The 11,853-nt window shown below is 31.2% G+C and overlaps 1 protein-coding gene and 1 non-coding gene across 2 annotated transcripts; one reads left to right on the top strand and one right to left on the bottom strand.

Moving 5' to 3' along the window:
* Positions 1-2,061: 2,061 nt before the first annotated feature.
* On the top strand, positions 2,062-6,482 carry LOAG_08756 (hypothetical protein; the record flags this gene model as incomplete). The annotated part of the gene is made up of 11 exons (XM_020447791.1): positions 2,062-2,232; positions 2,474-2,618; positions 2,956-3,058; positions 3,263-3,421; positions 3,739-3,856; positions 4,068-4,275; positions 4,635-4,755; positions 4,900-5,004; positions 5,105-5,246; positions 5,461-5,716; positions 6,002-6,482. 10 exons carry the CDS (start codon positions 2,062-2,064, stop codon positions 5,713-5,715), a joined length of 1,527 nt encoding a protein of 508 aa, XP_020302016.1. The 3' UTR covers position 5,716; positions 6,002-6,482.
* A 2,032-nt stretch (positions 6,483-8,514) lies between these two features.
* On the bottom strand, positions 8,515-8,587 carry LOAG_20027. Its single transcript has one exon. It is a non-coding gene; the product is annotated as a tRNA-Val (tRNA).
* Between the last annotated feature and the right edge of the window lie 3,266 nt (positions 8,588-11,853).

The raw sequence follows: 11,853 nt of genomic DNA on the forward strand, positions 1-11,853 counted from the left end.
AAAGAGAGGAGAAGAGAGAGGGGGGGAGGGAGAGAGAGAGAGAGGATGGGGACAGGAAACAAAAGCGCCATCCTCAGGCTACTTTTTATAGTGCCCATGTTGACTCGAATCTAATCTGCTATTTAGAAAATGGAAAATCAAGGATTATAAAATATTTCTCGTTTTTTTTTCTTTGTAGAGAAGAGAAATGAAAGATTTTCCAGAGATTTTGCATTTCTTTTTTTGAACGAGCGCAAAAATGACTACTACTCTTACTCAGTTAGTCCTTCAAGATATGAATGCATTTTCATGACATCATTTCGCATTTCAATTTAAGCATTAATCAGGGCTTCTATTATCCATACATTGGTAGAGCGCAGAATCTGAAATTTACATGATTCTGGCATTATCAAGAATTAGCGGGAACGCAACTTGTTTCATGACTAGAATTGACATTCATATTCCGGAAAAGAATCCAGAAAGAGAAAGGGAAGGAGAACTGAATTGTTATCAGTTGTACTGCTTCTCATTAGCAATTCCTATGAAAAGATTAAAATCCTGAAATGGGAAGCCATTCAAAATTATGGGAAAATTCTGTAATTTGCCATTAAATCCGAATGCAGGGTACAATTTCCAAATCACAGGAAATGTTATACAGTAGTACTTGTTATGTACAATTACCATGCCATGCTTGAGGTCATTGAAGTCATTTGTCACTTTTATTCGTCATGTTTTTACATGAAATAACAAATTCATTAAAACTGAATAAAACTGAATAAAATCAATTCAGCTATGCTACGACAAATTGATGTGGAAAAACGGTGAATACATTGTGTAAAAAGAGTGATATGCAAATTTCATGGAGAATAGGAAAATAAATTGCCTTCCGGAATTCTTTCACATTCATTGTTATCCTTTTTGTTGCTTACATACAGTTCTTCAGGATAAGATTAAAGAAATTATTGTCGAATGGGGTGAAATAATCATCCTGTGAAAAGCATTTAGGTATATTATCATTTAAACAGTGCATCAGTCCGAGCAGCGCCATCCTTTTCCCAACCACATCATATCACTGTCTCCTTCTGCCATAAACGAGTGACCTTTACACAACAGTTTGCAGTGATAACGGATCATTTCCAGTTCGCAGGATTTTTTTTCCAGGATAATTCATTTGACAAAACTATTTCGGTAGTCTTGCTCACTCATTAATTTGCAAGCTTCTTCACAATTACTTCACATAAAGAGATTTCCTTATGTAATGTCCTGAAGTCCAAAATACTCCTCATGTACTGTTCTGGGAGGTACCATTGCTTAGAAGAATATTCGAAACTTCATTCGTTCTAGCAATTGCCATATGAAATTTGATCTGTAATGCTCTGTAACGGTCATAAAAAATATCGATGCACTTTCAAAAGAAGTCAGTTTATGGAAAGAAATATCGGGAAACGAAAGCGGGTCAAAAAAACGGTCATCTTTCTTTAACCAGAAGATAAATCAGTTAAGCTTTCAGTAATCTCGCAGGAAATGAGACGAAATTTCAGAAGCCAAATATTCTTTGGACTATATATGCTATGTACAAAGACAGCGTCCGGTTACGCTCGGAATATCCATAGAAATTTCAAATTGCGTTGAGGGATAATGATTTTCATAACGCGCAACCGTAACTTTTGAGCAGTGCCGTGTATGGGGGTGAGCTATGAGGTTCTGCAAGAGAGGGTGCGGGGAGTTGTCAGGAGTAGAGGGGTCGGGGGAGGGGGGATATTTTGTGAAGTGTAGTTGGTTCTGATCGAGAAAGGTTTTGCTTCGGTAAATTGGCTATCACATGTGAGGAGGAAGGAAGAGGATAGAAAGCTGAAGGAGAAAATAAAAAAAAAATGAAAGAAGGCTCCAAGTACAGGGCTTAATTGACCTCTTTAACCTCTTGACCTCTTTAATTGTTACAGCATTTATTATCTCTTATTATTTAGAAAAATGCGGAGATTTCTTGTGACACTCATTTTTTCGCGTTATTGAAACTTCCTTATTTCAATTTATTATTTGTTAATTTTGCGAGTTATTAAAATCTAATATTATGTTTAGAAAATGGGTCGACGACAGGGCAATGTGTTTGATAGGAAAGAAGTGATGGATTTAATGCAGCAACGACTGGATGGTTCCATCAAAAGTTTGCGTGAATTAAAGGACAGGATTGCGGAAGAGACGGGTGAACAGATTGCACTTACAACACTTTGGCAGCAGATCCATAAAATGAGGGTTTGTTTCACTACAAATGGGTCACCTATCTGACCGTACTACATTAATGACCATTATTAAATTAAGCACCTACTTTTATGCCGTAGTAAATATTTAAAGACTAGGTTTATATGGTACGAATCATTTGAATCCAGTTAATTGATCTCTCAGCATTTAAAATATGCCTCATCATAGCATGATGCTTCCAGTTTTTTTTTTCTAAGAGAATAAAAAACTGAAAAGAACTATTGCAAATTTTTAGGGCGAAACAGTCGGGAATAGATCGGGTTATGTTCGCATGACTGCATCACGTGTTCCACGAATTGATGGCTCAAAAGTTAATATCCAGGAGGAAGATGATGATATTGATACGCATGCACCATCGATTAGAGTTGAACATTCGAACGGTTCATCCTTCAGACTGTTGGATTTGATAGTTCATGTTAAGAGGAAGTGAAACTGGCGAAAATCCGGTTTTATGCACTACCATATGATTTTTTAACTATTAGTTGTATTTAAAATTTATTTCTGGAAAGATGGTTTTCCACTTTTTCATGTTTCTTTATGCACAGGGAAGAATTTTACGAGTCAAATGAATCAGATTTTACAAATCAACTTAGTGGTTTTACGAATCAAATTTCAGAGTGGACAAATAGTTAACAGTTCTGTTGAGACAGCTTATTGCTAAAACGCAGTTTTTTCCTGTGGATTTAAAAGTTGGGACTTTTTAATCATAGTTTTTAGTTACTGGCTCTTCATTACGTCGATCAGCTCGCGCTCCTAAACGGAAAAGCTATTCACCATCGCCAATGTCGTCCAGACTTGATTTGAAGAAATCACGCATTGGGTAATAGTCTGACCATTATCTGACTAGCATTCATTTCTGTAGTAGTAAGCTCAAACAGTTGAAGTTAAAAAGTAAATGTTGGACTGGAAACATCAAAAATCTTACAGCTTTAGAAAATCTCTATCGTTTAGTAGAGTTAAGTGGAGGGTATTTGCTACGTCCTAAACATTTTCAGAGAAATGATAATGTTTTTATTTTCTTCAGCACAACACCAGTATCTAGCAGCAATATAACTTTGGTTTCTCATTCTCTGAGGTGCTTGGGAATGCCGAAAAAGGAGAAGATCGTCAGACGGAAAAGAATCGATGAGCCAAAGAATTGGGACAAAAATGTAGAAGAGTCAATCAGACAAGAAGCTTTGAGGTTGTTTTAAACATTCCTTTTATTTCGGTATCACTTCTTCACTCATTTGCATACTTTTAAAGATACCACCTTTTATTTCACTATCTCGTTCCTTTATTTTTTCATTACCTTTAAGCGACTTTGCTTGCCCTTTAATAGAGTGGCATAATTAGAGACTATGAACTCCCACTTGACGTTTCACCATGCTGCGACTATGCCTTTTCCGGAATATGTTTTTTTGCTTGGAAAACCAGCAAGTAAGCACTGCAAAGTGTACCACTGAAGAAAAATAAGAATCCTCATAAGACAGAGTCATTGTAAATGTTTTTTGATTTTAGGCATGAGGAGGAGGCTGCGGATGATCCGCTAGCTAAGGCAAAATCAAAAGTCTGGTTATTTTGTGAGAAATTCGATGAAGATGGTGAATCAAAAGCAAAATGTAGAATTTGTGGCATGGTAAGGTTTTGTTTTTTTCTAGAAAAGGTGACAGACCTCGTTTTATTCCTTTGATTGCATTATTCTGATGGTAGTAGCATATTCTCTCTCGTTTGATAGAAATCTTAAAAGGACTGCTTCAAATATAAGTTTTGAAAATTTATAAAGTTAGATTTAATCTTAGCCTTTCTCTCTGTATACATAGTTTTGATGAATTCTCTTCTATTTCCAGGTCATGGTACGTAAGTTGGGTTCAACGAGGGCAATGCTACGTCACCTGCGGAAAATGCACGATAATCTCATTGAAGGAATCATCAGACCAGTGACAAAACGTATTACAGCAATTGCTGGAAAACCGAGAGGTGATGATGGCTTTGATATTGATGATGATAGCGCATGGGTGGAAGAAGTTGATGAAGAAGATTTCGATGATTATGATGGTATGATAATTTTAGGTTTTTAAAATTAGATTAATATTCTGATCCTTGCGAGTTCCTCTAAACTGATATCTTTCATTCATTTAACTTTTTAGTCGGAGTTTTCTATCGATGTAAGAAAAGAGTTTGAGGACGATCCAACAAGAATCTAGCGTCGTAAATCTTGTAAGCAGCAAGGCTTCTGAAGAAATCATTAATGAAAAAAAAAAGAAGGCATTGATGGGAAAAAATGATTAATTATGTAAAAAAATGAAAAAAAAAAGCATTAATGATGATGTGAAAAAATGCTATACTGTAAAATATTGGAGTTCTTATAGTAATGGTGAATTTTTGATGCATATGATTCTGTCATGGTTTTTAAGAGCAGCAATATGCGGTTGCACAGCACTGTGTTGATAAAGGGAAAGTGATAGCCTACAGTAGTTACGCAGATGAAGGAGGTCCATCTTATGCTGACGAAGTATTCATTCGAGAAGATGGCTCGTAAGTAAATAGCCGGGAATTTACAAAAAAAAATTTACTTTTTTCTTGGAGATCTACATCAACTAATTTTTGCTTTGCTTTAGTACTTGAAGAGACAGTTCATTTCCACTTTCTAAATTTTGGAAATTTCTATTTGAGTTACAGTTACGCTGATGGTGATGAATTTGTCGATGTGGTATACGTGCAGGAAGGGAATTCGTTTGAGGAAATCATTTCAAAATCGAATGATGGGAATTCATTTGTCAATAAGTAATTCCATCAGTTACAGTTTACTTTATTATTTTAATGTCTTTTGATAAAACCCAGAATTGGTCTGCTCAGTTTATTTTCAGTTCTAATTGTTTTCCAGCGAATTGCCTTCCATGGAAAGTAGAAGTGAAGAAGCTGCTGTACCTTCACGTCTAAAGCGCAGCATTTCTGATTCCGAATTAGCCCAACCATCCTCCAGAAACGGTAACAACGATCTTGAACATTATGAAGATACAAATTTGGTATGCTTTAATGCTCTATTACGTTACGATGTTGTATAACTAGAAAATTATATGAATAGGATTGCTTTAAAACGAAGTCGATAATCACACAATGATGATATGCGCACCGGAGTAGTAAGTTTCATAGTGCATGAAATGACATAGCTCTTACTGCTTTTACGTCTCCGATTGCTATTAGAGTGTACTTGTACAATAACATTTCTATATGTTTCAGGAGGCAGAGAGATCAATGGGGAATCTAAATTTGCTGACTGGAGCAGAAAAAAAGCAACATGATATAGATGATGAGCAGTTTAGTCGCACTATCGTCTCATCCATTCTAACATTCCCTCCGGAGCAACGAGAACTTGTGCGTTGCGCAGTCATGCAGTGTATAGAAGAACTGAGATCGGCCGAATCAGCTACGGCCGAAGAAGCAGAAGTTCCTGAAGTAACTGATGAAGAATTGGTTCAGATTTCCGATGTTTAAGGTTTGATATACTGTTCTTATTAAAGAGCAGTTGTTAATTGCTTGGATTATGAAATATATTTTACATATTATCACCTCATGTAAAATTTCTCACGTTTTTTCTCACGTGGTTCAATGTTTGCTAGAATTAGCGCTTCCTCGCTGAATTTTGTTGGTTTTCTACTTGATAACCTTGAGTTTTTTTCTCTTTAAAGTTTCAATCTTTTTTGGAATTCGTCTTATTTGAGAATCTAGATTTCGTTTCTAAATTTAAAATAGCCTCCATATATTCAGAAAAAATTTACAGGCAACGGACTATATAGATTCGACTACAGAAGATTATCTTTTTAACGATCATCGATTCCATTCTTGTATTCATGAAATTATTAATCTATTTATTTGCTGCGTTATATGCTGGTTCATAATTTTATTGTAATTCTCATTTTTTAAAAAAAATAATCCCCTATTTTATATCTTCGTGTGGGGAAGAAAAAATATTATTGTCATCAAAAAATGTCCAAATTGTAAACAAGTAGTCGGATTGAATAACACACTTGGTCACACTTTTTTTATCATTTAACATGCTTTTATTATCATTTCGCCATCGAACTCCTGTTAAATCTTTTCCTTATTTTAAGCGATGACCTTTGCTATGAATCTTTAATTATCTTCATGCGTCTCTTCCGAATAAACCAAGTATTTTAACCCTGAAGCAGTGTGCGAGGCTTATATGACGTGTAATTCCTTTATATTTAATGAATTATAAGTCACATAAAAATTTTAAGACATTTTTATGCTTTTCGAAACCGATCCCTTTAATTTACTCATGTTAAAGATGCATTTTAATAATCTTTTAGTAATTCAGAAAACAAATTAACATTTATTAAAAAGTTTTACAAATCGGATTGATTTTTTATGCTAAAAAAGGTAAATTTCGTGGAAATTGTATGCTTCAGCTCGTTGTGCGCTATTCGATTTAACGACATAAAAAGACATTTTAAATACCGTTCAATCTCATGTTTATCGATGCTAGTGAAATTCATCCCAGCTATCTTCTCATTAATGAATGCAGCAAGCTTGTCTTCTTCAGATAACATCCCGTAAGCCTAGAAAAAAAAAAAAGAAAAAAAACTGGAAGTTATTGAATATTGCTAATGTATTCATCGGGTTGAGTTCCCAGAATTTCTTGTTTGGATTTCCAAACTGCATTTCGTGTAAATATACTAATAGTTTGCAACATAGATATTTCACCCTCAGTTCATTATTGTCGTTTGGTGTTAATGCATTCAAAAAATTGTACGATATTTTCTTTCAAATAACTGTCTGCAAATTTATTCAAAACTTTATTGCTCGATTTTTGCAACATTTCATAGTGATCAAGCGGTAAACTCCGCAAATTAACTTCAGTAATGTTTAGTATTTTTAGATTTCTTCAAGTGTAACAGATTAAATGAATGGCTATTACATTTATTTAGGCTTAAATTATGAGGCCAACATTTTGATGTAGGTTGAGTTTGAAATCTTTCCTTACTATTCTTATTTTAATGGATGATTCACTTTTAATCAATTACAAACGACTAATTTTAAATTTGTTGGATGTGGAATTGTGGTTTTCATTATGGATGAATATGGAATTGGGAATTGGGTATTACAGATGAATATGGAATTGATAATGAGTGAGTGAGGACTGCTATATATATAACTTGAATAATATATTTATCCTAATTGAAACATTCTTGCTTGCATTTCAGTTATTCAAGAATTAAAATATATGCAGAAAATTAAATGAATTATTAAATCACTTCATATTTATTGAAGTGAAAATTCCGGAGCAGTGCTAAATCATTAGTATTTACCATTTGTTTTACAAAATTTCGCTCATCTTTCATCATATTCAATGCTACAACTTTCTTCATCAACAAATTTTATCACTGCCAAAATTTTTTTCTCTGCACATATCAGTAACATCCGAAAAGAAGATTTTTATGAGCAGAATATTTTCATTTATCATTTTATTAAATAATTCATCATATTTCATGAATATAATAAGAATGGATATGAGAATTTGTATATTTAATTTAAATATCAAAAATTTGATAATAATCATTTAAACTAACTTTATTTCTCAATAATTAATCAATTGGGTCATTTGTTGTACAATTTGTGCTAATCAATCAATTCCACTACGAAAAATTGAATCAATACCAGTAATTGTACAAATTTTACCAATACAAGTATCAACTTTTGAAATTGATAAATTCAGTGTATCAGTTGAATTGTGCTGAAATTGAATTCTCCTTTAAAAATACTTTTGCATCCGAAAGTTTATTTGGAAATTGTGGAATTTCAATGGTTTTGTTTTGTAGCTATCTTGAAATACTTGCAAACTATTGCTAATCTATGATATCTGTTGAAATTAAAAAGTACACTAATAATATTGGATGACATACGTACTCATTTCGTTTCTTTTCTCTGAAGTCAAATTTGTCACCAAAACATTACCCAATAATAGAATATAGCCCATGTGATGATTTTCATCTCTTTGTCACTTCCTATAATTTAATGTTTTTTTTTTCCTTTTTGACATTGAAATACTCAAAAAGGAGACAACATTCTATTCTAATAGATTGCTAATGTCAAATGATTTATGTGCAACTTTATTTCTTATATTCAAAATAACAAATATTTGTCATCTATTCGTCATGATCAGCATATATAAATGGTTCTTATTAGCAAGTCTCTTTATTAATGTATGTAAATTACAATGAAATAGGCAACTGATCAAAAATACTGGGCTACTTTTTTTATGCAAAAGGAGCCTGATCCAGGGCGGGATCGAACCGCCGACCTTCTGCGTGTAAAGCAGATGTGATAACCACTACACCACTGGACCGATGTCTGACATGATGCTGAAAGCTAATTTGATTAAATATTTAGATTAATCAATATTACTGATTTATATTTCCTTACTCAATATGATTGTGAATAATAATTGTACAGTGTTGTACAGGTAGAGAGTAGCTGTCTATTTTACTTTGTAATAATCACTGATAATTTGATTTTTGGATCACTTTCAGCAATTTTTGTAAATTATTTTACAAAAAACTAAAATTAAAAATTAAAAATTCAATTATTGAAGAAAAAAGCAATGTTGTTATGAAGATGAAGAAAAAAATATTCAAATTAAATCATACAAATATTATTATTATTATCTTTCAATTCGCTAATAATTTGATACTTCTAATGGTGCATTATGTAAAAATAATTAAATAGGAAATTGCAAATCTTGCACTACTTAACTATGCAATTTGTGCAATTAATCAAATGATTAAGTTAATGAGGAGCTTAATTAAGTATGAATAACCACTGATTGAAAGATGTTCATATTGCCAAATTATAATTTACTTAGGGTAATAAGAGATAATAATATCGATATGCAGGAATAAATTTGAAACAGAATTGTATGGGAAGTGAAATGAATCAAATTATTGTTTTGGATCGGAATTAACGGAAATCATATCGGAAACCGGTTCCAATGATTGGAAGAAATTTTTCAATTTTTGATTATTGAAATATGACATTAATATCAGTTAATTTATCTTGTAATGTATATCAAATAAAAATTCATTTCATGAAATTCATTATGTAAGATTTGGCGAAGTCTTTTGTTTAATCAATTCCAATTAATTCATTTTATAATATGTGATTGAAAAAAAGTTTTCAAATAATCCATTCAATCTAAAGCATCTAAAAGCAAACCGTTTTGTCCACGAGCTGTTTTTCTACTGATGATATCTGTCACCCCTCGTTACTCATACAAAAATAGCTCTGCAATGTTTAACATGTTGTTTTTGTAGAAAATGATTGGGTTAAAAATTAGCTTAAAAAGATAAAAGTCCTCTCTATCAACCTACATCTCAGAAAATTTTTTTCATCATCCTCAAATTACCATAAGAATCCTTCTATAATCCTAATACTAGTGGATACTAGTATCCAATATTATTGTTCTCATACAGATAGGGGTCACCAGTATTGAAGCTATACACATCCACAGGATGGAAGATCACCGCCTTCCTAAAATTGTGCTCTATGTTGAATTGATCATCGGCTTCCACAAAAGAAGAGCTTCAAAGAGGAGATATAAGGATATCCTGAAAGAATATCTCAACTTTAGATATATAGACTACTATACTGGTTCATTCTAGTCTCGAGTCGAGAAAACATAGTATCATCCATAACACTGATGGTTTTTTTGGAGAACATATGTAGAGTTAGCTTGGAAGAGAAAAAACTGTGCAGAAAATGTCGTATCTCGCCAATACCGCCTATGTTCCGTTTCGATTTTAAATTAAATTAAAAATTTGTTTTTAATTTTTTATCTAAAAGTCAAAATATTTCAAATATTAATTTATCAAGATTTGTTATACTGTATTGTGATAACATTTATTTTTGATGCATCATATGTTATGATAAATATTATTTTTATAAGTTAATGAAGCAAATGCTACAATTAATGAAATATTTTTATTCATTTGTAGCAGAAAAAACTTTTTTCATTTTTTTTGATATAATGAAATTCAATTGTACGTTTTCGTCCAGTAGAACAGAACTGTGATAATATTATGATCTTAATAGCTAAATATTTATAATTAATCCTGGTCACTTGAGATTCCCTAAATTGCTCATCATCTTTTACCTAATCACTTTAATCAATATCAACGTTGACCTTTATTTTCGTTCATTCAATTCCAATTCATAATTTGTAATTTATTAAAATTTTACACAGTTTGTACATTATATAGCTTAACGAAGGATTTAAACATTCAAGAAGCAAAAATTATTTTTTAATGTGAAAGATTAAATTGAAATAAATGATCTTAAGTTAATGAGTAAATTTTAACATCAAACAAGCTGATATTCTTGATAATTGAAAGCGTAAACTTTCAATCAAAAAAAGCATATATCTTGAAAAATATATGTGGACATGAATTGAAATTGATGAAATGAAACTGGTATAAATCAAATTAATCATTTTTTAAGCTCTTTTCAGATCCCTGTTTCACCAATTACTGATTTACAAAATTGGAAATACTCAAAGTATATTTTTGAAAAGATAAGTTAATTGATTTCGATTAATCAATATATTTAAATAATGCCATTGAATATTTATGAATAACATGCTTCTTTTCTGATATGCAAAAATTTAAAAAAAAAAAAAATACGTTGTCATTTTTTTTGATTCAAACTTTTGAAACAATCGTAAATATTTATAGCATTGCATTATCCGTTTAACTTCATACTGTCATCTAATTTAAACAAATTAATAATTGCAATAAAAACCAAGTAATTGAGAAATGTTTCCTGCCAATCTGGCTTATTAACTTTTTTTAATGGATTGATCATTTCCCTTAGCTCTTACTAATTATTTGCATTTAGAATAAATTAAATTTCAGGGGGAATGAATGTGCCTAATAAAGATAAGGTGTGCTAAAATTTAAAAATAAAAAGAAAAAATAATTTTATTAACAATAGAATCAATCTCTTTTAGATTTAAATTTAAAGCAAAATTTAAGTGAATCAGGAAAAAGAAAAAAAAATGGAAAGAGAAAGGAAGAGATTGAAAGAAAAAAATATGAATTAATTAATTCTCTTCCATTTAAATAAATAAAATTATTTGAAACGATGCTATACCAATGTTTTCATTAAAATTCTAACTAAAACAATGAATAAATGGCTATGATTGTCCATTATTTTAGCTTAATAATTGCCTCATTATTAAGCTTCCCTTTAAAAATGACCAAATATAAGCAAGTTTTAAATTGGAACACAACTAGATTAGCTTTCTATCCACCCTAATCAATACTGACATAATCAATTTTACTTGCAATAAATTTCTAAATAAATTTTTAAATAGCATTCCTTGTCAAACCAAAGTTAGAAAGAAAAGCAGATAGTAATTAAGTGTGAAAGAGAGAATTTAATTATTCACTTCAATCAGTGAAAAATAATATTTGAAAAGAATAATTACCTTAGGGTTTATTTAACAACAAATCATTTATGTCCCATCCCTTTAAATAAGTATATATATATATATATATATATATATATATATATATATATATATATATATATATATATATATATATATATATATATATT

The sequence above is a fragment of the Loa loa genome, assembly GCF_000183805.2.
Source record: "Loa loa unplaced genomic scaffold supercont3.52, whole genome shotgun sequence".
Lineage (NCBI taxonomy): Eukaryota > Metazoa > Nematoda > Chromadorea > Rhabditida > Onchocercidae > Loa > Loa loa.